Here is a 27701-nt window from a genome sequence, read left to right on the forward strand (position 1 = left end):
GGTTCGCCACCACTGGTATAGGAGGAAGCAGTCCATCCCCTGTTTCAAACCAATCAGTACTTTGTCAGTAAGAACCAGCACTTGGAATTGGACCCTGAAACAGACAGGCAGAAACACAGTTCAGCATACCCTTCGGGGGTGGGCGGGACAGTAAGTTTGAATTGTAAATAAATATAAATAAATACCCTATATTTTGCCCCTTACAATACATAGCTTCTGTGCCTCCCCAACTCCCCATTCCATCGCAGCAGATTTAATTTTGGCTTCTGCACCGTAGTCATGATTCCACTGACCTTCAACCCATTTTCTCCATCTTTTCTTCACACCTGCTTTGGTGCAATCTTTTCTGGAAGGCTGTACCCAAAGCGGGTGGAAGCAGAAATCGCACAGCTGGCAGCACTCCCTGCCCCCCACCCCCACCCCACACACATACTGCCAACCAGTATTTTTGCCAAGTTTTTAGAACATTATCGGCAGTCTTGTTATAACATTATAGCACTATGATTGTTGCCAATAATTTTTTTTTAAAAAAATGGCAGTAAGCTTGCTTGAGTGAGAGAGATAGCAGACAGGAAGGTAAAGCACAGAATTAACCTTTGTGCAGAGTCACCTTTGCCATTGGGAACACCTTTTCATTCCTAGTGGCAATCAGAGCAGAACAGGGAGTCATCCCTGTGTGGAAGCAGCCCAAGTGTGCTAGATTGTGTTCACACATTGATCCTACCTGGTTCTCCTACCTGCTTCTCATCTCCTTCCATCTTATACCTCCATTATCTGCTTATCTAAGAGGGACAACAGAAGCTGCCCTGGCTGCATTTCCCACACAGTCCAAAGTATAATGTCGGACATAGTTTTTGACCATCATCCATAAGAAAACCTGATTTTCAGTCCTCCTGACCTTGTTCATGAGCTGAAACCCTGAGGCCAGTGTTAGACACAGCAGGATTACTGGTGGCACCACAGTTGTAGAACAGGTTCTGGGGTCAGCAATGTCACAGAATGCTTCCGGAAACTATTTTGGCCTTGAGGTCATGTTCTTTGCTGTGGGTGACCTTTGGATGTTTAGAAGCTCAAATACAAGTAACCCACAGGACTGCCAGCAGCTTCAGCACAACTTGGAGCACACACCATACTCATGTTGTCAGAGTGTCCTTGCCAGGTGTTAGAGCAAGAGTACAGTGGAAAGTTTTCCAGAGAAGGGAAAGCAAGAGTGAATCATTTCATTCCTTACAAAAACAAACAGAAGTCCCCAGCACCTTGAAGACCAACATTTATTCCAACATAAGCTTTCATGAGTCACAGTCAGTTTGACAGCGACATGGGAGTGTATATCCTCAGCAGAAGTCTAATTTTGTTGCAATGGACCAGCTCTGAAATTATTTATTGCACAATGTACACATAGCAATCAAGCTTGCCCAAATGGTATACATAACAGGATTCTAAACTCTGCATCATGCAGAATTGTATGCAATCCCCCTCTCATTTTTAAAATGAGAAGTAATCACCGGAGCTGTAATTAGAATAAAAATAGCTGTAAGCAAGGCTGAGAGAAAATGATCAGCAAGGAAAGTTCCTTTCCTCCCTTATTCTGCATTTCTTGAAAAAGCCATCGAGAGAAAGTTAAGCAGAATTCAAGTCATTTGGCATGAATGACAGGTGGTTAGAGTGAAATATCTGTTTCTGAACTTTAGAGCAAGAGATGCTTTTTAAAAAAAATCTGGCCACGCTTGAAATCTTCTCTTTACTTGCATCAGAGGCGTAGCTGGGCCAGACTGTTAATTGCTGCTACTAATTTAAGTGGCTGCTATCAGACAGGGTTATAGAAACCTTCAGCGCTATTTTATCGATCAGATGGACATGCCCACTAAGGCAGAGCAGAGCCTCTCTTGAGAATTCACCCGCCTCAGTTACAAGCTCAGATGGTGATACGTCATTTAAAACACCCAACCAAGTGCCTCGGGGACTATTCAGAAACCCTCTGACTCAGCAACTAATAAAAGCTCATTTGAACCAGGATGCCCTGCTGGTGCAAGGCTGGCCTGAGTTTGCCCTTAAGGTTTGCACACCCCAGCAGGCATCCTTTGTTGTTGCTCTGAGGGGCAACCCCAGCCTTAGGTGCCCTTTCCCCTTCATTGGCCAAGTCTCGGCAATCTCCTCTCTCCCAGCAGGAAAAACAAGAGCACCACAATGCCTCCTCTCCAAGTAGGAAGTTAAGAGCCAACGCTGGACTTCAGCTGTGCCCTCCTTCCAACATCTCAAAGGTCCATCGTTATTTTTTTGTAAAAAGGACTCTTGATGGTTATGAGCTCAGGCAGCGGGCGACTTGACCTCTTAATCCAATTCTCCTTGGGTTAAAGTCACTGAGCGGAAGTGTGCAAGACTCTCTCATGCACGGCGGAAGGTCATGAAGACACATGAATCAACGCCTGTACAAAGTTACCATTCACAAAGACAATTGTGAACAACTCGCTGTGCTGAAAGCCATTCAATTCACCGCGTTCTTGCCAAAGGGCTGCACTTGCTGCCAGACAGAATGCCCACAACGGTTTGGGCAGCTTTCTCCCCAAGGCTGAGGCAAGTGTCCAGCAAAGCGCGTGCCCGGCTGGTCACAGTAGAGAACGAAGTGATTGTTTCATAGTCTGTTCTGGATAAAATCTGCTGGGAGCGCAGGACGTCCAGGATGTGGTTCAGGCGCCCTTCTGTCATAAAGTGCAAGATGGGTTCTCGCCTGCAGGCTAGGATGGTGCAGCAGCTTCCTTTAGAGCATGGATCTGTAGCACAGAAGAATATAACATAATGAACTCTTATCTTTCATACACTTTTGGGATTATATGCCCATCTCATGCCTCTGCAACACATGCCACTTCATAATCCACATAATAATAATGAGCTATCGAGTCGCAGCCAGTCTATAGCAATTTCCATAGGGTTTTTCGGGCAAGAGAAAGAGGTGGTTTGCCATTGCCTGTGCATACTAACTGCAGCTTTCTATGCTTGTCTTCCATCCAAATACTGACCATGGCCAAACCTGCTTAGCCTCCAAGCCAGAGGTGGATCTAGGGAAAATGTAGCCAGGTGCAAAATCTGAGTTTTCCACACACACACACACCCTCCTGTACCACGACCAAACAACATTTTTTGCACCAGGCCTTGAAGTCCGTGTATAGACCTGGGAGAAAGGAGGAGGGGTGTGTGTGGGATTTTCCACCCCACACATGACTAAATGGCTGCAGCACAGGGACATTTGACCCCATATGTCCACCTGGGCAGTACGCCCCTGCTCCAAGCTCTGACAAGTTTGACTTAGTTTGAGCTATTCATGCTGCTGCTCTGCATGTTGCTCTATAAACCAATTGGTCAGTTCTTCTGAAGTTTTTCCCCCCCCCCCCCCCCTTTAAACTGAGGATTTCATTGAGAGGCAATTGGAGTTGCTTAGACTTCAAGTAAAAGAATGGTGCAGGTGAAAGAGAAAATGAAACTTAAAAAAATTACAAGGAAGGTTAATGGGGAAAGCTCTAATTAAAAAAAAACAGAGCAGAACTTATATCGTTCATACAACTATATATCAAGGCGGAATAACCAATTAGGAAGTTTCTAAACAAATCATACTCCTAGGAGACTCAAAGGTAGATGAAGCCTCACTGGAATAACAAAGGTTAGGGTTGCCAACTCTGGGTTTTCCATAAGGTTTTTCCAGGCAAGAGAAAGAGGTGGTTTGCCATTGCCTGTGCAAGACTTTTCAGGGTGAAGACTTTTATGGGTGGAGCCTGGGGAAGGTGGATTTTGGGGAGAGACCTCACTGATATATAATACCATAGAGCCTATCCTCCAAAGCAGCCAATATCTCCAGGGGAAGTGATCTGTTGTCTGGGAATCAGTCAGTTATACTACCTGGAAATCTCCAGGCAGAACCTTGAGTTTGGCAACCCTAAATGGAGTATTCAGTAGACACGCCAAATAGCACTCCTGTACAATTGTATCCCTGCGCTGTAACACAGGCCTTCATACAATTTCAGATTTTTGTATTAACTTGGACCAATCACTAAATGCATTTAACGTATTAAAGAACTAAATTTATCAAGCTCCTTGAGAGGAAAGGGTGGGGTAAATATGTGATACAAAGATTTCATTTTTTAGAGTAGTTTTTCAGACTCCCTCATCTAATCTGTAACGTTTATAAGCATTAAGCTAGAGCCTGCAAACAGTGAGAAAAATTAGTGGTCAGTTATAACTAGCTACACCAGACGAGCATAAAAATTGCTACTGGACATAAGAGATACTATCCCTCTTCCAGGGCTAAGCAAAGACTCAGGCCCCTTCCACAGATGCAGAATAATCCACTTTCAATCCACTTTCACAATCGTTTGAAAGTGGATTTTGCTATTCCGCACAGCTGTAAAGTGCATTGAAAGTGGATTGAAAGCACATTATTCTGCATGTGCGGAAGGGGTCTCAGGCTTTCTCCCTCACTACAGATAATAGCTCAGTATGATCCCCACCCTTCTTCCAACACTGCTCTTAATTAGTTCTGCTTATCTCATTTCCCACTGTGCCTTCCTTGACTGGATTTGACAGACTGATTTCTCTCTGGCTAGCTATTCTTCCTGCCTGGCCTCTCTGTGCAACATCTCCCCACAACTGCCCAGCTGTTGCTTCTAACTGTAAGTGGAAATCATTAAGACATACACTCATCTGATGAAGCGAGATCTGACTCACAACAATTTATGTTGAGATGAATTTCATTAGGCTTGAAGACGTCAGTGTTATTGCATGCTTACAACTAACCCGCCTGCCACCTGGAATCAACGTCAGAAGCAGCTGTAATTAGTTTTTCTGTTCAGTCCTATGCTTGTTTACTTGGGAGCAAGCCCTTCTCAGGTCACTTGAGGCTTGTTCCAAAGCTGTGGGGGACTGCAGCTTCTGCTGTTCCCCAGCTACAACCTGTCATTGTAAAAGTGAAGTTTATTGGACAGTTTTCTACAACTTGGATTGTTCATTTTAAACTCATGTTGACTCATTTCCCACATTTGTTTCCTTCTCTTGTACAAGCCATGATCAATCGGCAACAGATTGCAACTCAGAATGGATTGATTGGAAACAGGACTGATTCTTCTAAATTAGCAGCTTTTTAAAATTCACCTGTGAGTGGGCATCCAGGCCAGGTGGAGGGAAGGTTACTGTGGGTAGGACTACGAGCTGGTCCCTGCACAGGTTGCTGCGGGGGCTGCCAACCCTCGGACTTCCTGCATGAGGAAGAGGTGACTTTTTCACTTGGATCCAGTGTAAGTAGAGTGGATAAGAAATGAGGAGGGCTCTGTCTTTTGCTGCCACATGCTGGAGGGCCTGCAGAAATTAGTTCAAGATTTGCACTGTGTCAAAAAAACTGGAACCAGAGAAGGGTCATCAAACCATACAGTCGCTTCAGTAAACTGAGAACAAACCATTGCCTTTAACTATTTAACTAGAATATTTCTATACCACTCTTCAGAGTATTATTGGAGAAAAAGAAGAGTCGGTTCTAATACCCCACTTTTCTCTATCTTTAAGGAGTCTCAAAATGGCTTGCAATCACCCTCTTTTCCTCTCCTCACAACAGACACCTTGTGTGGTAGGTGGGACTGTATATACTATGCACAATGTTTAATGTGAGAAGTGTACATATTCAGTGGGCCAGCTTTGGAAAGGTTTGTAGGATGCCACGCAGGGACGTACCACCCAGGTGGACATATGGGGGTCAAATGTCCCCCGGATACGGTCATTTAATCACATAGGGGGCAGAAAATCGCCCCTCACACCCCTTAGGTCCTTCCCCTGGGTCCATACACTAACTTCAAGACCTGGTGCAAAAAAAGTTGTTCAGTCGTGATGGGGGAGGGCGGCAGCTCATATGGAGGGGAGGGGCAGAAAACTCAGATTTTGCACCAGACGACATTTTCCCCAGATACGCCTCTGGATGCCAGTCTTAACTTCTTGCCCTTTGAGAAAGATGTTCTCCTTTCCCAGGCACATCTTAAAAACAAAGTAAAATGGGAAGTGACTCCAAGATAACCTTCAAACTTTAGACTTGTTTGTTCAGACTTGTTTTGCATCCTGCCGGCCTGTTAGGAAAACAGCGCTTGTGGGATTTCAACCTGACCTAGATTCTGCCTGCACACCTAACATTTTGATTGGATTTATCAACAACAGCAACAACCTTTATTAAGCATATAAAATAAGCTCTGGAACATTACCAGACATTTGTAATGTATAAAGCAAGAATATGATCAAAAAACAGAGAAACTGTATCTAGCATTAGACATTACTTAGAACAGTGATGGCGAACCTTTTCGAGACCGAGTGCCCAAACTGCAACCCAAAACCCACTTATTTATTGAAAGTGCCAAAACGGCAATTGAAACGGAATACTGAGGTTTTAGTTTAGAAGAAATGGTTGGCTTCGAGGCGTGTGTTACTCGGGAGTAAGCTTGGTGGTAGTCGGTGGCTTTGCTTTGAAGCAACCGTGCAACTCTTCCAGCGGATGAATCACGACCCTAGGAGGGTTTGCTCAGAAGCAAGCCCCATTGCCAGCAACTGAGCTTAATCCCAGGTAAAGGATCGCGCTTTACTTCCTCGCATGAAAATCAGTGGGGTTTAACAGGGTTGCCGACACTGCTTCCCCAAAACTAGGTCTTAGGTTTAATGCTAATAATTGAGCCCAGCGTCCCAGGCCAGCCTAGATGTGGGGGGGGGGGGCACTCTGCATGTGCCCACAGAGAGGGCTCTGAGTGCCACCTCTGGCACCTGTGCCATAGGTTCGCCACCACTGACTTAGAAAGTTCGGCCACTTGTAAAAAAAAAATTACTACTTGTTTAACAGAAGTCCCACAACAGAATTGTCAGAGTCTCTTTCAGATTTGTCTAGGGCCAGCCAAGGAGAGAAATCCCTAATATCCACATATCTTGGACAATCGAGTATAATGTAAGCAAGAGTCTCACTTGATTTTTACCTTGTGGACCAACCCGATCCTGGAGAGGGATAGATAAATAGTGACCCTTCGTAATGGCAGATGGGAAAGTATTGCATCTGGCCCTTGTAATAATCCATCTCTGTTGGGGTTCAGTTAATAATTTGAGATATTTAGCTATATGCCCCTGTTCAAGTACTATTCCAACAGAAAGGGGTGAGAATGATTTATTTGCTTGCCCCAATAAGATATGCCGTTCCTGTTCTAAAAGTTTGCTTTTTATGATTTATTTGCTTGCCCCAATAAGATATGGCATTCCTGTTCTAAAAGTTTGCTTTTTAAGGTTTGGAATATCTCTCTGGGTGACAATATACAAAGATCTTCAAATAGTAAACCTAGAGAGTAAATTTTTGATTTGATACCACTCTGAGGCGAAAAGGTCTGGGAGCGCAGTATATATTAAACTATGCTCATCAGAGCTGAAACAGTTTAAGATTGGATTTATCTATGTTCTTGAATATTTCTCTTCCCTCAGATCAACAGAGCTGATTAAAGAAGAGGAGGTGATATTTGATAAGCCAGCGAAAGGATGTTGGGAGTCAACAGCTGTCCTTTCAGTTAGAAGAAATGCACAAGATAAATCCTAACGCAGTGCATTTTCTGGCTTCTTGCACAGTGATTTTTGGAAACATGTTAGATCCCCCAGTAGGACTGAGATATAGAAGACATGAACCCTTCTGATGTTTGCAGCTGCATGTTACTTTATTATTTTTATTTATTTCATTTATGCCCCACTTTCTCCCTGAATGGAGATGACCCAAAACAGCTTATATCTTTCTTCTCTTCTCAGTTTCACCCACATGTCAACCCTGTGAGACAGGTTAGGCTAATATGTGAGGGGCCCAAGGGTCATCCAGTGAGCCTCCATGGCAGAGTGGAGATTTGAACCCAAGTCTCTGATCCAGCACTCTACACACCACAACACATTAGCTGTCTTTTAAATATCGCCCTGTTGTTCCACACCAGTAAAGAGGTATGATCATAGAAGTCAGAGTCACATAGTTTTATAACGTGTAATAGGGGAAGGGAAACTGAGTCCTATTTGTTTCTGGTGATACCTTTCCAATCTCCCTGCAAACAGAAGCTGATGGCATAGCCTATTGACTACTCTGTGTCACAGACAGAGCATGCTTTTCCCCAAATAGTTAGCTAGGACTCATGGAGCCCGGCTCACAAGCCAGTCAGTCTTGAAGCCAACAGGTACTTTGGCAAGCCATGCTGAAGGATGTACTCTTGATCCCTCACACAAGAGTTTAATCTGGGTGCAGGGGTGGAAACAGAAGGGTAGAACTCTGTGTGCTGCCTAGCAAATGTGCCTGCAGAAGAAATATGAATGCAGGAGAGCATTTGCTGAGAAGAAACGGATCTTGCAGTTCTTGTGTGTGTGAGTGTGCGTGCATGGCACCGTCAAGGCACAGTTGACTTATGACCACCCCATAGGGGTTTCAAGGCAAGAGGCATTCAGAGGTCACCTGCCATTGCCTTCCTTAGTCCTTGCCAATTCTTCTCTGAAAATCCCCTTCCAAACTGTGCTTCTGGTCTTGGAGTCTACCTGGGTTGAAATAGGTTGTGAATGGCTAGGTGGAGGTATAGGCACTGAAGGAGAGAACCAGCAAACATGAGACTGATGGAGTCTTCCCTCCACTCCCCTGCAAACAACACCCCCCCCACCCCATTAAGGAGGCAAAACCCCAGGTTGGGAAGGGGGGGGGGAGAGTTATTAATACCTTTTTCCAAGGCTGTATTAGGAGGGCTGGCGTTGGCATGAAGTGTCTGCTTAGCTTCTTTTTCTTGTGTGTGTGTGCTGCTTTTGAGGTGGATATCTGGCAAGCTCTGTGCTTCTAGAGTAATCTTTTTGGTCTGCCTGTTCTCGTCCCGGAGGCTGCTGGCCTGTGACAAAAAGCAAAATCTACAGTTTAATATTCCAACAACAGAAACACACAGCCCCGATGCAGCAATTCCCTGGATTTTCCGGCAAGTGCTCGGTTCCCCTCCCCAGTTCCGCTTGATACAAGAAATACGTTTGAGTTTGGCAGTTCCTCTAAGCTCTTTGTTATAATATCTGGCAGGGAAATATGCATTTATTTGTTTATTTGCTGCCTCAAACCTTGTGTAATCCATTAACACAGACACAATTTTAAAGATTAATTATTTTGGCATCTCTCTCTCTCTCTCTGCCTTGAGTCTGAAAAACAGATTACAAAATTCCCCTTTTATCCAAACACAATGATAGACTGCCCATAAGAAACCTGAAATGTATGCTGGCATCCACACCACATTGCTCCTACAGAGCAGCCATCAGCATTTCAACATTTTTACAGCAAGGTGCATTTGTAAGAGCTCCCGGGAAAGCCATGAGAAAGGGTTCCAGTAAACGTACAGCCAAGGGCTGGACTACCAGTCTTAGCAGAGAGCAGTCCCCTCCTCCAGGATCATGTCTCAAACAAACGGAATGTGCTCACCTCCAAGTTGCGCAAATCGATTTCGAGACCGTGAGAAACTGGGCTTTTGGCAGCATCTGTTGCACAGTCCTGGAAAAGAGAAGCACAGCGTGAAACTGCTGGTCACTAAAGTGTGACAAGGGATGGACAATTGACAAGAGTATCTCAGCAAGAAAATGAACCCAAGTCTGCTGCTGGGGTGACCTCATTCTTCCAAGGGATGGGGGCAGGGGGAACTATGATGTCATCCAGACAAAGTTTGAACTGCTTCACATGTTTATTTTCCATCTCAAAAGATTCCATAGCTTGCAAACCGGCAGTCAGCCAGGGAGGTGGGGGCGGGGGGTCTAACACTGGCATTGGAGTAGTGGGCCCCATTTCTCCCACACGCACACCTCTTTCAGGAGACCCTTTCTCTATTTTTTTTATTCACATTTATACCCTATTCTTTCTCCAAAGGCATTCAAAGTGACTTACACGGTTTTCTCATCCTCCTGTTTATTCTGGCGACAACCCTCAGAGATAGACTAGATTGAGAGAGAAGCTCCTTTCCATTGTTAACTTTGAATACACATATCAGAAGCGTGCACAGCATCTGATCCTTCCAATATGTACAATTGTCGTTTTGTCGGATGGACAATGTATATATTTGCAGCTTTGGTACATGAGAACCTGATCCTGGAAACTTACCAGGTTTCCAATATGTGTGTACCAAGGCTGAAAAGATGCACCTTTACAAACCAAAGGGCTACTGCATATATTGAGAGAATTGCCTGCAGCATGCACTCCTGATACTTGCAGCTGGAGGGCTCTCAGTACATGTGGTCATAAAAAGCATTAGCGTGATCGGCCCAAGCGTAGACATTTGAACCCAGATCTGAGGAGACATTTGAACCCAGATCTCCCCAGTCCTTACTCAACGTTTTAACCACTATGTCATAGTACAGTGGTGGCAAACCTATGGCACTCCAGATGTTCATGGACTACAATTCCCAGCAGTCCCTGCCAGCATGGTCAATTGGCCATGCTGGCAGGGGCTGCTGGGAATTGTAGTCCATGAACATCTGGAGTGCCATAGGCTCGCCACCACTGTCATAGTGGCTGTTGCCTTCTTTTAGCTTCAACAGCAACGGGGGTGGGGGTGGGGAGAATGAGGAAAGCCAAGCTTGGCAATGTGTTTAGCAACCAGCCAGCCCTTCTGTTCCTCACTTCTAGGTAAGCAGAGAAGGACAGAGAAGTAACCCATAAAAAAAAAGGGGGGGTGGCAGATAAGGGCTCAACTGCTTCCCACTATGTCAGCTTTATATAGCCATAAGCAGTAAGGACTTATATTAAACATCCTTTGGGTTTGGTTCAGTATCATTCTTGGGCAGGACATCTGAAACATGAGATCTGGCCCTTAGAGAAGCTAAGACATCTGTGGAGGTGTGTATGATGTATCGGTTTCAGATAATTAACATTCTGTGTTATCCTAAATCAGTGATATTTGCTCAGTGGCTTGGCGGGGGGGCATATGGGCCATTTTGATATGCTCCGTGTGGCTTTTCTGAGCACTGTGGCCCAGTATGGCCCCTGCATTCCTACCCCATGTTTCAAAATGTTACAGAAAGATATTTGGCAAAAGGGATGGGGATTGTGGTGTAGTGGTTAAGAGCAGGTGGATTCTGATCTGGAGAACCGGGTTTGATTCCCCACTCCTCCACCTGAGTGGCAGAGGTGTATCTGGTGGACCAGATGTGTTTCTGCCCTTCTACATTCCTGCTGGGTGACCTTGGGCTAGTCACAGTTCTCTCAGAACTCTCCCAGTCCCACCTACCTCACAAGGTGTCTGTTGTGGGGAGAGGAAGGGAAAGAAGCTTGTAAGCCACCTTGGGTCTCCTTACAGGAGAGGATGGTGGAGTATAAATCCAAACTCCTCCTCCGCTTCTGGGATCTGACAAAGCATCTTATCCTTTGCTCTGCTATTTTTGAGCCAGTCTGTATTATTCATTAGCAGCTGCCCACAAAGTAGGAGACTGAGAGACTGCACTTGCACTTGCTGGAGTAAATCTCCTTATTGGGTACGGTAGCCTTTCTCCTTGCTCTGCAAAAGGGAGTCAGAGGTTTCCTGTTTGGAACTTTGTTTCTCCTTCTGTCATTTATTTGTGTACATGTTAAGTGTTTTTAGAGGTGCTTACATAAGCAGCCTGTTTTGCAGATGATGTATAACAGTAGGGTTTAGGTGAGAACCTTTACCTGGTGTCTAGCAGCTAAGCCTTTTATGGTAGTGTTTGAAACTGGGGGAGCCCAAAAGTCAAGGCACTACAACCACATGGGATGCTACAGGCATCACTCACCTTGGCATGAATCAGGTTGTAGATGGCGTCAGAAATCATCTCCTTGCTAAACATACCAAGAACATCCTGTAGCAACTCTTTGCAATCTGTAGAAGGAGGGGAAAGTGCAAAAGTAAGTCTGTGGGTACAGACAAGTGATATCTGCACTTGTGCAAACCCTAACGGATGTGCTCTTTTCTGTATCCCCTGATGCCAAAATGGCTTGTAGAGAATCCATTTTTTGGTCAGCCAACGTACCTGCAGCACAGGGCCTGCAACTGGGTTCTGGGTGCCAGCACACTGCGATTAGCCTTATCAGTTTGTTTCGATGAGGCAGGCTGCTGGGAATAAAGGCCGGTTCGACTCCAGGGCGAACTCTGTTGCAGACACTAGTCACAGCTTCAAGCAGGGTCTTCTTGCCTGAGGCACCCAAAGAAAATGTTTCTTTACTGAAGCTGTGGATGTGAGCCTGGTTACTATCTAGGGTTTGTACTAGGTTTACGAACTATCCTAAGCAGAATACACCCTTCCTATTGATTCACAGTGCTGTCGGTGACTTCCACAGACAATATGTTCACACATATCAACACAAGAGGGCAGTATAAGACTGAAAGCAAACTGCCTTTTCCCATCCGGACTTTCAGTCCAAATGACCCACTGGCTGCAGTTTTGTAGTGGAAATGCCAATTGTTATTTGTCCTAAAACAGCTGGGGAGGGTTGATGACTCCCAAGTTCTGGAGACTTGGGAACAGTGCCTTGGGAGGAGGGAAATAGGTGTGGGATTTTACCTAGACTCTATGGTACACCTTGAGGGAACTAGGTGTGGGATTTTACCTAGACTCTATGGTATACCTTGAGTGTTGTCTATGTGTATGAGAATAGACCCTTACAAACATTCTACATCATCTGAATCACAGTGCTTGGCCACAGTGTGCATTCACAGATTTCAGCTGCCATCCATCAGTTGGGATTACAGCCCTGGCTTGCGTTTTCGGAGGCATGGAAAGATTTACCGGGGATTCCAGATGTAGAAACAGGTAACGGCTCATGCCTGAAGGAAAGAAGATAATAGCTCCATTTGAAAACAAACGTTCTCATCTCACCTACCCCATTTGTTTCAGTCTGAGACAGGGGAGAAACGATGACTTCTAGCCACAGTCAAGTTGCTTGCTGTCCAAATCCTGGATTGAATCATATTTATTTAGCTATTTATATCCCATTTTTCTCCCCAACATGGGAACCCTATGCAGCTTACAACTTTCTCCTCCTCCTCCTCTATTTATGCTCACAACAGCCCTGTTTGGTGGGTTAGGCTGTGAGAGAGTGACGGCCCCGAGGTGTCTCAGCAAGCTCCCATGACGGAAGGGCAGGAGATGTGACCCTGGGTCTCCCAAATCTTAGTCTAACCCACAGGTGTCAAACTCAGGCCCTCCAGGGGTTCATGGACTGCGATTCCCATCAGCCCATGTCCATGAACACCTGAAGGGCCTGAGTTTGACACCTCTGGTCTAACCACAGCTCTACGCTGTTTCTTTCGACTCTCTTCTGCAGACCTCTGGGCTAGCCTGTAGGATCCTTCCCAATATCAGAAATAAGTTTCTGTTGTATTCTGAACATTTTAATCATCTTGTTACTAAACCTCTGCAACATGCGACTCGTGCGTACACATGACTGATAGATTCAGAGATCTGCTTAGGCAGGATTACGCCTCCTGACATCTTGTGGCGTGTAGAATGTTTTGAAAGTTTATGTGCATCGCAGTGTTTCACCTCATTTGATTACTCAACACCAGATGGTTGGCAGCTGAGCTGTGTAAACGGACAAGGCTGGAAAGCTCTGATTCAGAGGATGTAGGAATGATTTATCTAAAAGGCCTGTTCTTGTACAGATAGATAGCACTTGAGGCTATACTTGAGTATATGGAAAAGCAAAAGAGGTTCAAAATACAAGCGAGGTGCGGACAGCACCTGTCAGCTACTGCCTCTGGTGGTAGAAAGTGCCGTCAAATCCTAGCCAATGTATGGCAATTTTCAGTGCAAGTGACAAACAGGTGGTTTGCCATTGCCAGCTTCCGCAAATGACCTTGGACTTTCCAGGTGGTCTCCCATTCAACTACTAACCAGGATGGATCCTGCTTAGCTTCAGAGATCAGGCTAGCCTCTGCCTTCCAGGTCAGAGCACTGCCTCGAAACACCACATCTGAATGCTTCCGAAACTGATTGAACAATCATGGCTTCTGCAAACTACCACAGGCACAACTATGCATTGATCCCTGAAGTCTTTGCTGAGATCAATGAATAGTTAAATAGGTTTTGAGAAAAGCTTGAGCACGGCTCTCCCAAGATGGAGCCTGATCCCATTATTTTTCTCTCTTTACGCGTCTGTTTTCTGATTCTTCCTTTGCATTAGACAAGGCATTTAGACTGTATGGTTTGCACAAGGCTGGGCAATGAATCTAGCCCTCATACACGGATGACTTCAAGGGCTCTGAAACTGGAAGGCTCTGAAATTAGATACACCAATGTTTCCTACCTTTTCCATTCTTCTAATTTTCAACCTATAGCATGAATAAACATTGTTTACCTCCACTCAGCTGTGGGGCTAACGTGGAAAACAAACTTTCTTGCTCCCCATCACATCCTAGCTGTTTTTCTACATTCACGTTGTGCCTATTGGATTGGCACTGAATTGGGACGTTGTGTTGTTTCCAGGCTGTTTGGCCGTGTTCTAGTAGCATTTTCTCCCGACGGTTCGCTTGCATCTGTGGCTGGCATCTTCAGAGGATCTGTTGGTGGTAAAGCAAGTGGAGTATATATACCTGTAGAATATACTCCACCTGCTTTACCACCATCAGATCTTCTGAAGATGCCAGCCACAGATGCAGGTGGAACATCAGGAGAAAATGCTACTAGAACCCGGCCATACAGCCCGGAAACCACACAACACTCCAGCGATTCCAGCTGCGAAAGCCTTCGACAATACATGGCACTGAATTCATTTTCCAAACTTTCAATTAAAGATTGCTATAGAAATGCTATTGTGCAGCATCAAGCAAGTCTTGGCCATTCCTTGACCATTTCGCTTACTAATGGTTGTAGAAGCAGGACCTGCCAGGCGAAGTCTACAATTATTGTTCTGTCCAATGGAGTGATGACAGAAACAGCCCCAAGTCAAGTTTGGAGACAGACAGGTCACCCCTGCAAATGGTGTAGGGAATTGAAATGAAGGCCAAATTCAATTGAACTGCCCCATCTTTTTTCTAAACGATGGTACCATAGCCTCTGTTTGTTTGTGAACTGATTTGTTAGAAGAAGAAGAAGAGTTTGGATTTATATCCCCCCTTTCTCTCCTGTAGGAGACTCAAAGGGGCTGACAATCTCCTTGCCCTTCCCCCCTCACAACAAACACCCTGTGAGGTAGGTGGGGCTGAGAGAGCTCCGAGAAGCTGTGACTAGCCCAAGGTCACCCAGCTGGCATGTGTGGGATTGTACAAGCTAATCTGAATTCCCCAGATAAGCCTCCACAGCTCAGGCGGCAGAGTGGGGAATCAAACCCGGTTAGGCTCTGTCATGGCCTCTGAATGATTTTCCCGAGCAGGTGAAGTTTACTAACAGAATTCAGGGGTCCCTGCAAAGCACAACGTCTGTGGAAATCCAAAGAGTGCATTTCCCCAGCAGGAAGCATCAGGAAGGTGCATCAAACCGATCTGTCTTTGGAAATGCGTAGTAGACCAATTCACGCCAAAACTGAGCTATGACAGGGCATGTTTGAAAATGAGTCACGACACTTCAAAAGATGCTCCTCCTGGGCCTGGAGGCACGACTGTATTCAGGAAAGCAACAAGCCAGAGAGAAACAAGAACAGAAGCACTCCTGGGAATAAATAAAGGCTCCACAGGTGGAGGCGGGAAGGAAAGGATCAGAAAAGGCAAACAGATGCTTACCTTCCAGTGGCTTCTGTCTGCTTAGGCTTTCCCAACACATCATTCCAAAACTAAGCATAAATATCAAGAGAAAAGCATGTGTTACTTTGGAGTATCTGATATCTCAACTAGCAAATTCGCAAGCCTGAAGTGCCATTTTGAAAAAAAGTTCTCCTCATGGAGAAACTCCTGTTTTGGTAGAAATACATGGCAAGCTGTATTCTTGCCCGCATTAGGCAGAGTCGGGAGAGCTGGTAGGGAAGATGTAGCTCTGCCCCCTTTCCAGTACACAGCCAAGCCACATTCCCTATTTAGCAATAACAATGTTTTGGAAACATGTCCACAGATTTTCCAGCATTTGGCTTGACCCTCAAAATGCAAATGTCAAGCAAGTTGCCTAAGAGCATGGTGAATTGCTGTTAACAGACATAGAGGAGGAGGAGGAAGAGGAAGAGGAGGAAGAAGAAGAGGAAGAAGAGGAAGAAGAGGAGGATGAGTTTGGATTTATATCCCCCCTTTCTCTCCTGTAGGAGACTCAAAGGGGCTTACAATCTCCTTGCCCTCCCTCCCTCACAACGAACACCCTGTGAGGTAGGTGGGGCTGAGAGAGCTCCGAAAAGCTGTGACTAGCCCAAGGTCACCCAGCTGGCGTGTGTGGGAGTGCACAGGCTAATCTGAATTCCCCAGATAAGCCTCCACAGCTCAAGCGGCAGAGCGGAGAATCAAGCCCAGTTCCTCCAGATTAGAATGCACCTGCTTTTAAGCCACTACGCCACTGCTGGGAGGAGCTATGGCTCAGAGGCAGAGCATCTGCTGGGTGTGCAGACCGTCGCAAGTTGAATCCCCAGCATCTTTAGTCAAAAGGGATCAGAGAGTAGGCAACGTCTACCTGAGACGCTGTGGAACCACTGCCATCCTCAGCAGACAATACAGACTATGATGATCCACAGTCTGATTCAGTATAAAGAAGTTTCATGCACATGTGTCCATATGACAAATGTTTATATGACAGCAGTTTGCTACACTGTCAGGTAGCTTCGTATATAGACAGGATGGTGTCTAGAAGTTTCAAGTGATGAAATTCTGCTTTGAAAAAAAAAACCCAACCCAGCTCACCTGTAAATATCACCTTCTCGAGAGAAGCTACCTCCTTGGAGTATTTCAGGGGACAGGTAATGCAAATCCCAACAACTTCTGTTGTTAGAGTTCTGTAGGACAGATCTTAACTGCTGCCTTCTCCAGGTGGGAAAGCCGTAATCTGATAGCTGGAATCAAGGAAGGAGGTAACTGCTTTAAGGAGTAAGGTATCATCAGTGGTGGGATCCAAAAATTTTAGTAACAGGTTCCCATGGTGGTGGGATTCAAACTGTGGCGTAGCGCCAGTGGGGCTGGGCGTGGCACAACGGGGGTGTGGCCGGGCATTCCGGGGCAGGGCATTCCAGGGCGGGGCTGTGACAAGGTCAAAGCCACTGCGCCAGTCCTTGGGTGGGAAACGAATGCACGCAGGCGCAGGCTGCCACGCACGCCGGTGCACCTCCTGCTAGACTGCTTCAAGTTCTGCGTGCTACTGCTGAGAGGAGGGGTGTAACTAAGGCAAAAATCACGTGGCAAAATCACCAATTAGTAACCCCCTCTCAGCACACACAAATAATTAGTAACCTACTCTCAGGAACCTGTGAGAACCTGCTGGATCCCACCTCTGGGTATCATGCCATTGGCAAAACCCAACCAATCTTCTGTGTATAATACTAGTTAAGTCATCTTCTCAGACCTTTATTTCTTTTAAATGCATTTCACTGTAAGCTAAAAGGAAATAGGCCTGACTTGGATGGTCCAACCTAGTTTCATCTTTTAAGATTTTGGAAAGTAAGCGGAGTCACCCTTGATTAGTACTCGAATGAGGGACACTAAGAAAGTCTGCGGCTGCCATACAGAGAGATATAATGGCAAACCACCTCTGTTCAACTCTAGCCTTGGAAATCCCACGAGGGGGTGCTACAACTGGGCTGCAACTTGATGGTCTTTTCCACCACCGGAAAGAAATGTGGGGGAGAATATTTTTTTAAAAGGCCCACCTTGGCTCTGTACTCAAGATCTAGGAGGACATTAGAAGGTTTCAGGCTGTGGTGAAGGATGGGATGTTCCAAACTGTGTAGATAACCGAGGCCTTCTGCCACATCTGTCAATATCCTTATGCACAGAGGAAGAGGCAAATCCAGATAGAGTTCGTGCTAAAAAAAAAAAGGATCCAAACAACATGTTCACTTCAGTATTTAAACTCAAACTCTATTCTGGGTTTCTAGCTTATGCCAGAAGTTTATTTTGAACCACACATAATATAAAAGTATGAAATGTAATACTCCGGTTGGAACATGTCACAGCCTTTAGTCATATACAATAAATGTTTACCTATCTGATTGGGGGGGGGGGGGGGCCTCAAAGCCGCCTTCAATTATTTGCATCAGGAAAAGGAACATCTCTCGCATACCTCATGGATGAGGGAATGGAGCGATCCGTTGTGCATCCATTCCGTAACAACCCCAAGGAGTCCTTGGAAGTGGTAGATGCCAATGGAAGGTATGAGCCTTTCACAGTTAACATGCTGGATGCCAGCTACATCTTCCAGCAGCGCCTTCAAGTCTCTGCAAACACATCAAGAGTTATAGGCAGTGATTTCCCATGACCCTTTCAAATGAAATGAGTTAGACTGAGACTACGGAAATGAAAAACTCAAGGGAACTGCAATTCTACATTGATGGGAAATCTTTGTTGCAGGGTCACCTGGCCACATTCCTCCATGAGTGAGCTCAAGTTGTTTGCACAACGCAAGTGCTGAGTAACCTTTCTTGGACTTACGTGTGAAGGGCTAACAGGGGCTGTTCTCCAACTGTAGCAATGTTGGCCCTGACTCAGTTGGTAGGGCAACTGCTTGGCACGCAGAAAGTTCCAGGTCCAATGCCCAGCATCTCCAGTTAAAAGGATCAGGGGGAAATTCCCCCCCCCCCCACAATCGCTTTCATAATCAAAAGTGCTCTTAGAGCCCAATTCAGTTTTTTTTACAATAGGAGGAACCATCGTAATGTCGAGCAATGGAATAATGTTCGACGGGTGAAAAGCTGGACGTTCAGTTCCTAATATTACACTTCAAGAATCTTAAAAGACCTGACTAAAAAAGACGATTCACTACACAAGACTTTCTCAATTCCCTGCTTTAGGCCTGAAAAGGCATTCATTGTCAGCCAGAGTAGATCGTTCTGGGCGAGATGGACCAACAGACTCTCTCATTATAATACCATAATATGTAATCTGCATATTTAGCAAAGGCTCATGGGTATATTGTTGAAATGCTCACCATAACTGGAAAAGATAGCCCAAGGCATACCCTCTGCCTGACAGAGTCAGCATCCGCAACTGCTCCGTTGGGCAGAGGGGGAGTGGCCTCATGGCCACCCCTTCTGTTCAGTAGAGCAGCCTCAGCCAGGTCATCTGCTGCCTGAGGGACAGGTGGAGGCCTGCCTCTTGGGCAGCAGAGTGGGGGGCGGTTTTGCCCCCAGAGTGGGCGTTTGTCCCCAGATGTCCCCATGGCAGCTATGCCACTGATAATACATATGTTAAATACCCAAAGCTACTAATAGTTCTGCTAAAACGATTCCATATCCATCTGTACCCTCTTCACTCCCCCCCCCCCCAGCATCACATACAGGAAGAGAGGGAAGAAATAAGAAGATGAACATCTTTGCCAGCAGTTTAACATCTTCACTGAGGGCTTTTCCCCTTCCTATCAGGAATACTCAGTAAAGCTTCTGCATGGCTAGAGGTGTGAGTCCTTGACAAGGGTCAAAGGGCTGTTAGCACTGTGGCTCACAGCCTACAACTTCAACTGAACCAGGCAATAAATCCAGGACCACCCTAAGATGTACTCATTTTGATTTGTTGCTTGTTTGCTTGCTTGATCTGCAGTGGTTGATTTAAATTTCTTGTTCTTGTTAAATCCCTTTGAGTCTTTTTGGAGAAAAACTGTGTGTATACAGTACACACACTTCAATAAATGTTGCAGATGCTCCCACCAATTAAAAGCAAACTGTGTGCAACTCACACAACATTTTCCATGTTCCTGATCACAGTAGTGGCTACAAACAAGAGCTGGAAGCATTTCTTCGCGGGAGATGAAGTAGGCTAGGGCAGGAAACAGGAAGTGGGAAGGAAGAGATCTGGCCAGATCCTAGGTGGCAGCAGCTATGCCTGTTTAAGATCTGTAATAGCACCTAGTTCAGTAATTTAAATTGTTCTGGAGCTGTTGTCTCTTGCTCATCGCCTCCAGGAGACCCACCTGTCTGTCGCACTCTTGCAAGTCAGCAGCTTCAAGGCAACGTCAGTGTTCCGCGGTGTGTGGAAAGCTTTCAGAATGAAGCCAAATCCTGCCCTAGTCAGGGTGATGCTCTCCAGATCTTCCGGGGAAATGATGGGTACCCGATTGGACATTTTTGTGATGTCTAGGAAGGAGAGCTGAAAAAAAAATAGTTTAATAAAATCATCACAGCAGCCTGAGACGATCTCCCAGCCTCTCTCTTCATTGCGCACCACTGCTCAGCGGCAGGGGAAAAAACAGGTATTAAATTGCTGATGAAATACTCTAGGACCGTGGTGGCGAACCTTTGGCACTCCAGATGTTATGGACTACAATTCCCATCAGCCCCTGCCAATTGGCCATGCTGGCAGGGGCTGATGGGAATTGTAGTCCATAACATCTAGAGTGCCAAAGGTTCGCCACCACTGCTCTAGGATTTGGCCAAAGCTACATGGCAAACCCAGATTTTTGTCTGAACCCTAGAGCATCCCATCAATGATGTGACATCACTTCTGGATATCCACCAGAAGGGACGCTGTGCCATTGGCAGAACATCATTCACCCTTGTCTCCACCCTCTCAAGCTGGTTGACAGCCAACAGCTGAAAACATACAGCAGCTACCAGCAGATTATACTGCAATTTTAAACACTGCTTTCATTTATAGTCCACCTTTTTTCATCAAGACTCAAGGAAGATTACACAATTTTAAAAGAATGCAGCCACAGAATACAGCAAGCCAACACAATCAAAACTGGATCACAAAATCAGAGCATGCAGCTGAAAATAGGGTCAATGAAGTTAAATGCCAAAGTTGAAGAACAATGCAGCAAAATCAGAATACAAAATTAAAGTATGCAGCAGGAAGTTAGAAAATATGAAGCAGGATCACAAAACTGAAGAACAAGGCAACAAAACCAGGGTATGTTCACAGTGAGCCCAGCGCAATGAAAAACTGCCTAAATTTCATAGACAATAACTATAGCCATTGGTCGTGGTGGGTTTTCCGGGCTGTGTTGCCATGGTCTGGTGGATCTTATTCCTAACGTTTTGCCTGCATCTGTTACTGGTATCTTCAGAGGTGTATCACAAAGGGAAGTGTGTGTAACAGACTTCCCTCTGTGATACACCTCTGAAGATGCCAGCCACAGATGCAGGTGAAACGTTAGGAACAAGATCCACCAGACCATGGCCACACAGCCCGGAAAACCCACAACAACCAGTTGAATCCGGCCGTGAAAGCCTTCAACAACTGTAGTCATGTTCGTTTTACCCTCCCAAAAGCTTCTCTCTTTTCTTGCCATCAAGTAAAACCTGACTTACGGCAACCTCTTGAAGGGTTTTCTGGTCAAGAGACATTCAGAGGTGGTTTGCCATTGCCTGTCTTCACATCATGCCCCTAGTATTCCTCAGAGGTCTCCCATCAAAATACTTTCCAGGGTTGACACTAATTAGCTTCTTAGACCTGATGAAATCATTCAAGCCTGGGCTATTCAGGTCAGGGCCTGAAAAAGCATAAATCTCCATAATTCCAGTAACCTTCTTGTTCATTTGGTCACCATAGAGATAACTGCTTCCTCATAATGGTTGAACCCTGAGCAATTTGTGTCCCAGCCCACCTCCCTTTAACAGCTTGTCACTGATCTCCACAGGGCAATCTCCACTGCTGTTAACGATTCCATAGAAACCAGTTTCAGACTCTGGTTGTAAAGGCTATCCTGATTAACATTAACCAGGGTTAACTTCTGGCTTAACTGATCAGTGTAAATGGAAGAGACTGTAATGGAACCGCAGGGCAATCTCCATTGCTGCTAAATGACTCCCTTGAAACCAGTGAGACTCTGGTTGCGAAGGCAATTCTGTTTAGCCTTAACCGGGGTTACCTTCTGGCTTAACTGTTCAGCATGAATGGGAGAGACTGTAATACTGTTAATGGTTAAAGATATTGTTGCCCTGTTCAAACCTGTACTTAAACAACCCATTCCCTCTCACAGCTTTTAAAGTACTGAAACTGGAAGTTTGGACAGAAACATCGCAAACAACAGTACAATAATATATCAAGTAATCCAAAAGTCAGTTAGATGGAAGAAATAACTCTTCTCTGGAACTATCTCACACATTCCAAAAGGGTCTGGATTTTGTCTCTATATAGGCGGGTGGAAAAATGACCCCATGAAGCCACCATCAACATAAATGCTCATAGAGTTCTTGAAATGTTCCAGGGTCCTTTCTTATTTTGTTGAATGATGGGGCATAAACTGGATGGATTACACTTCAGAATCGCACATTGGAGCCTGCATTTGTGGGCTGATTAGGCAATGATTCCTCATCTTTCATTGGACTCACAGTTTCAGTGGCATTCCAAGTCTGTCTTTTCTGAAGAAAATGATGCATTCGTGACATGCTCATTGCTCACTTTATATAGAATTATTTGTGTAGACACGATAGAATGAGCAAGTTACTGCAACCCTGCACACACCCCTCAGCAGAAACTGACAGCAATTTCTGTTGCTCTGGTAAAGGCTTGAAATATGTGCAAAGCTTAAATTCTGATTTCATAAGAAAAGCAAGTTTGCATGGAGCTGCAAAATTGCAGGGGACACCAACAGTAAGTTTCCAACCAGGAGTGTCCAACCTATGGTGCTCCAGATGTTCATGGACTACAATTCCCACCAGCCCCTGCCAGCATGGCCAATTGGATTCCCATGCATTGGAGAAAAACAGTGGTGGGATTCAAATAATTTAACTACTGGTTCTGCCGAACTGGTGCGAATCGGCTGAAGCCCACTACTGGAGAAAACTGAGGTGTTTCTGAAGAATTGCCATTATTTCTACTGGAGAAGCAGTTCTTCCAAGGAAGAAGACAATCTGTGCAGCACATGCTGACAGAACAGTGTCCACCTTCTCACGTGAACCTTTTTTCTTCTTCAGGTCTTATGGAACTAAAGTTGTGAGGAAAAAATGAAAAAGCAATCCCCACATACACTGCTGGTATCTCATGGCAAGTTTTCAGTCTGATGCAAACTTGCTTTTCATTAAAAATTGGTCTGGGGCAAAGTTAAAGACAGCTGAGGTTAAAGATGATATGTACAATTTTGACCATTTACCAAAGTGACAGAAATATCTGTTTCTGGTGAGAAGGTTGTCCAGGTCTGCAGTGGGGGATACCATTTACCTGCTGCTTACTTCTGCTCTGAAGGCTAGTAGAAGGGGGAAAAATACCGTAACTTCAGCTTGAAAGCATTACAATCCCTTTCATGAAAAAAAAAACAGTGGTGACATCACACCACTTTTGGAATCACTAGGAACTCTATGGTTTTAGGATAGAATTTCTGGAGTTTCCTAGAGCAGTAGGATGTGACTTCTGAGTTTTCCCTGTAAGTGACAAAATGCTGTTGCACTGATGGTGCCCCTCCCTGCCACTGTGATTCCTATCCTATCTACAGGAACTTGCTCAGCATCTTGGCAAAAAATTCCATATACACTGAGCAAAGGGCATGCCAGGAGCACATCATTTTCTGCAGAAAATCCAGACTCAGATTTCCTTTGAAATCAAGACTCTGAATTCCACTGAAAGACAAGTCATTGCAGGTGAGCATGGAGACAGCAGTGTGATTCAATGAAGTCACTGGCATGGTGTGCCGCATGCAATTCCAAAACACCCTCGCAGTGTTACCAGGGAGGAGTCAGGCAGTACCACTGAATGCAAGAGTTCTAAAAATAGGCAGAGACTTAGGTGCCATGGTGCCTGCCACTGAGGGAACAGCACAGAATAGAGGCAGTTGGTACATGGAAAGGAAAAAAAGAACAAGGCGTTATTTATGGATAAAGTCATACACTAGGATGGCTGGCCTCCAGGTAAAGTCTGGAGATCTTCCAGAATTACAGCTGATCTCCAGACCACAGAGATCACTACCCCTGGAGAAAATGGCTGCTTTGGAGGGACTCTTCTGAGGCCCTCCCTAAGATCCATCTCTGAATATCCAGGATATTCCCATGCTAGAACTGAAAACTCTAGCATACACTTCTAAGAGTAATATGCATGGATGGAACATGAAGTCTAATACTTCATACACACAGCTAGAGCTGGAAGAACTAAGGAAGTCACTGAAGGTCAGTGTGGTTTGACCATTGGGCTTGGACAAGGTATCTCAGGTTCAAATCTCCACTCAGCCACAGAGATTCTTTGCTGAATTTTGAAACATGTGAACAGTCCCACTAAATTAATCCAAAGGCCCATCTGGTCCAGCCTCCTGTTTCACGTAGTGGCCAACCAGAAGGCCAACAGGCAAGGCACAGAGGCCACAGGCTCCCCTGTAGCTGACCCCACCAGCATTCAGAGTTACTGCTTCAGAATATGGATGTTCCATTCAGTCATTCTGACACACTGAGGAACCAGTCATGAAAAAAACAAAACAAAAAAAATGTTGCTTCAAGACATGTCAAGAAGTGTGTGTACTGTCTTGTGTGCACCTTCCACGTGATATGTACAAAGCTGTTCTACTAAAAGCACACACAAGGCAAGAGTTTAATGTGCAGAAATGGGCAACTGAAACTTTTCATGGCCTGGAAGTCAAAATATTGCCAGATAAATAACATCCCATCCACAAACATTTCTTCTTTAGGTAGCTGGCAACAGTAACACAGGGTAATTCAGAAGCATCCATGAAACATACATTAAATTAAATGGTGTATTGTGCCACCTTTTAAATGTGGAGGGCACAAACAAGACTGTCTCTTGGTGTATAGACTGGGATGTTTTGTTTTGTAATTGAAGCCACTGGCAAGTTCTGTTCCCTCTGGAAGTACCAACCAGTTACTGTACCGCAAGTATTGATTAGGGCAAATAAACAAATCAAGGGAACAACTTTGTGCATAAGAGACTGAATCCAGAATTCCAAGGTAAATGGAAAATGTACTTTTCATATCATTCATCAAAATAAGATCAACAACGAAGAAAGGTGGAAGAGATATCGTTAAAATTTATAAGTATATGTTTTGGTTTTGATAAGTAAAAATGGAAATAGTTTTTAAAAGGGAGAAACTGATTGAATAATTAAAATAAGTAAAAAGATGACAATTTGATATTGTGATATATTTTGGAAGAAAAATCATTAGAACTAATTATAGTAATCATCACACACCAACTTTTTTATTAGTATAGCTTGCTTACAAGAATTTGCTGATGGTTTTTAGAATATGTTTATATAAACATGTAGGTTCTGTACTTAAGAAAAGATCCATTCTTTATTTATCAGGGCAAAGAATAACCACAATATTTTTTTAAAAAAAATTTCTTGAAATCAGAATGGCCAGCCCTGTAGTACTAGATCAAAACGGAGGCTGATTTCTGCCCTCCCTGTCCCTCTCAAAACAGAACTGGAGAAAGTGAAATCACAGAGGCTGGTAATGTGACTAAATCAGGAAACAGCTGGTTACAAAACTTTAGACCTCTCCTCCAAAGAAAAATGATTTCAAAAGCCCAATGACACCCGTTTTCCCCTTGCCTCTCTCCCAAGAGGGTGTTTTCTCCGCAAAGGCCCTTTCCACAAAAAACAGCGGTCCCTGTTCTGAATGTAACGTTTATTGACAAAACCTTCTTAGCTTGTCTAAACCAAGAATCCAGCCTGCTACTGTTATTTTCACTTTTCAAGGGAACTGATCTCCCTACGCTACTTGCATATGTACAGATTACTAAATTATTCCAAAGCGGGTTAACAACTGAATTTGAATACAATCAGTGGCTTTCTGCAACTTAGGATGACTGTGTTCTCTCTACAGAGGTGTTCCTCCCATTGGGCAAAGTGGGCAGTTGCCCTGGGCGCCGCCTTGTGGGGGGCGCAAAAACTGCAGGTTCGTCTGTGGCATTTTTAATATTTTCAGTGTTTTTCCGTTTTTGGCCTGCAGAGGGCGCAGTTTTTAGGCTAGCAGCACCAAAGGAATTTCCAAGGGAGTTTTTGAGAGACTCTCCTGATGATGCTCATCGCCCAGGTTTGAGGTGAGGGTTTGGTTGGTTCAGGGAGTCCCAAGGAAGTTATGGACTCCCAAAGGTGTGCTTTGCCCCATCCCCCCATTGCTTTCCAGTAATGGGAGCTTTCAATAGGAGATGGGGGCTACACCTTTGGAGGAGTCCATAACTTTGGACCCTATTGAACCAAACTTCACCAAAACCTGGGTGACATACTCTCAATACCAGTAGAGAGGCTTCATGAAGATACTCTGAGATTTTGGTGCTGCTATCTTAACAATTTCACCCCTGACAGCAGGCACCCCCTGACAGCAGGCATTTCCCCAGATTTTCCTTTTAAATCCACCCCCTTCCTGCCAATGCTTGTTTTCTTTATTTCTTTTCTTCTCTCAAGGCCTAATAAAGGTTATTATGACTATTATTAAATCCACCCCCTTCGGCATGGATTTAAAGAGAGAATCTGAGGTCCCCAGTTTAAACATTGAAAGTGATGCTGTTTCAGGGTGGGAGATATTCCACCCCAAAACAGCATCACTTTCAATGTTGTTTAAACTGGGGACCCCAGATTTTCCCTTTCAGGTGGATTTAAGAGGAGAATCTGGACTCCCTAGTTTAAACACCATTGAAAATAATGCTGTTTGGGGGTGGATTCCAGCATCACTTGTTTAAACTAGGGAGCCCAGATTCTCCTTTTAAATCCACCTTAAAGGGAGAATCTGGGGTCCCCAGTTTAAAAAACATTGAAAGTGATGCTGTTTCGCCAACTGGGGGGACTAGATACAACACCATAAAATGTTTTCATAGCAGTTATAAAACATTTTGAAAGCATTTTGAAAATGTTTTCAAAAAAATATTTCTGCTGTGTTCAGATGTGTGAGTTGGGGCATGTTCTATAATGTGATAGTGACTTTGAAACAACCTGGTGGAAAAAAATTTTGTTTGGTCACGGTGGGGGAGAGTGGCTGCCCATGGGGGGCATCAAACTCAGGTTTTGCCCAGGGCGCCAGTTTGCCTAGGTACGCCACTGTCTCTCTAACATCTCAAAGGTGACTGGATGCTGGAGCAGCACTGCTATGGTCTGATCTGAGCCGTGATTTCCCCTTTCGGCAGCAAGACAACTTCATATACATCATATTTCAACAGCTTCCCTTCTGCCGAACGCAAAAACATTTAATAAAGACTGTTGAGGTTTAGAAGCCGTTCAAACAGAACTCAAAGGCACAAGAGATTCTGTTCTTCTAAATGCCCTTTCCTGATCATTTTCTTTGTGCAAAAGCCCCGAGAGTAGGCAGGGAAAGCATTTCTAGAACTCAACATGCTTCACTTCATCATGCATTCTGTTCACCTCCTGAAACCTCTCACTCCATTTTAAACTGTTTTGTGGCATGCTTGTGAGATAATCGCTGTTTACAACTGCTGGCCAATGAAATTAACAAAACATCACCCAGTAAAACTGGAAGACGATCTCCTTACAGGAATGTTTTGTCAGCTGCTGAAACACAGCTGGCTGATAGGACTGGTCTACTACTATTCCGACCACTTTCTACTCTCAGCAGAAAGCACAGACAGGATTCTTGCAAAAAAATGCCTTGGAGCTTACCCCTCTGAATGTGAGCAACAAATCCACAGGTCTCTGGACGTCAGCTCCTTGAGAGTTGATCTCCGACAACAGACTAGCAGGGCTCCGCACATGACGAGTCAGCC

At 44.8% G+C, this 27701-nt stretch overlaps 1 protein-coding gene across 1 annotated transcript; it reads right to left on the minus strand.

Annotated features, from left to right (window-relative positions):
- Positions 1-1253: 1253 nt before the first annotated feature.
- Positions 1254-27679, minus strand: LOC125443257 (receptor-interacting serine/threonine-protein kinase 2-like). Its single transcript, XM_048515249.1, has 12 exons — positions 27598-27679; positions 20014-20189; positions 18172-18325; positions 17759-17914; positions 16800-16948; positions 15705-15754; positions 12019-12180; positions 11782-11867; positions 9467-9535; positions 8732-8894; positions 5140-5343; positions 1254-2771 (listed from the first exon to the last, which is right to left on the minus strand). Exons 2-12 carry the CDS (start codon positions 20163-20165, stop codon positions 2491-2493), a joined length of 1626 nt encoding a protein of 541 aa, XP_048371206.1. The 5' UTR covers positions 20166-20189; positions 27598-27679; the 3' UTR covers positions 1254-2490.
- Positions 27680-27701: the final 22 nt, after the last annotated feature.

The sequence above is a fragment of the Sphaerodactylus townsendi genome, linkage group LG14 (genome assembly GCF_021028975.2).
Source record: "Sphaerodactylus townsendi isolate TG3544 linkage group LG14, MPM_Stown_v2.3, whole genome shotgun sequence".
NCBI classification, from domain to species: Eukaryota; Metazoa; Chordata; class Lepidosauria; order Squamata; family Sphaerodactylidae; genus Sphaerodactylus; species Sphaerodactylus townsendi.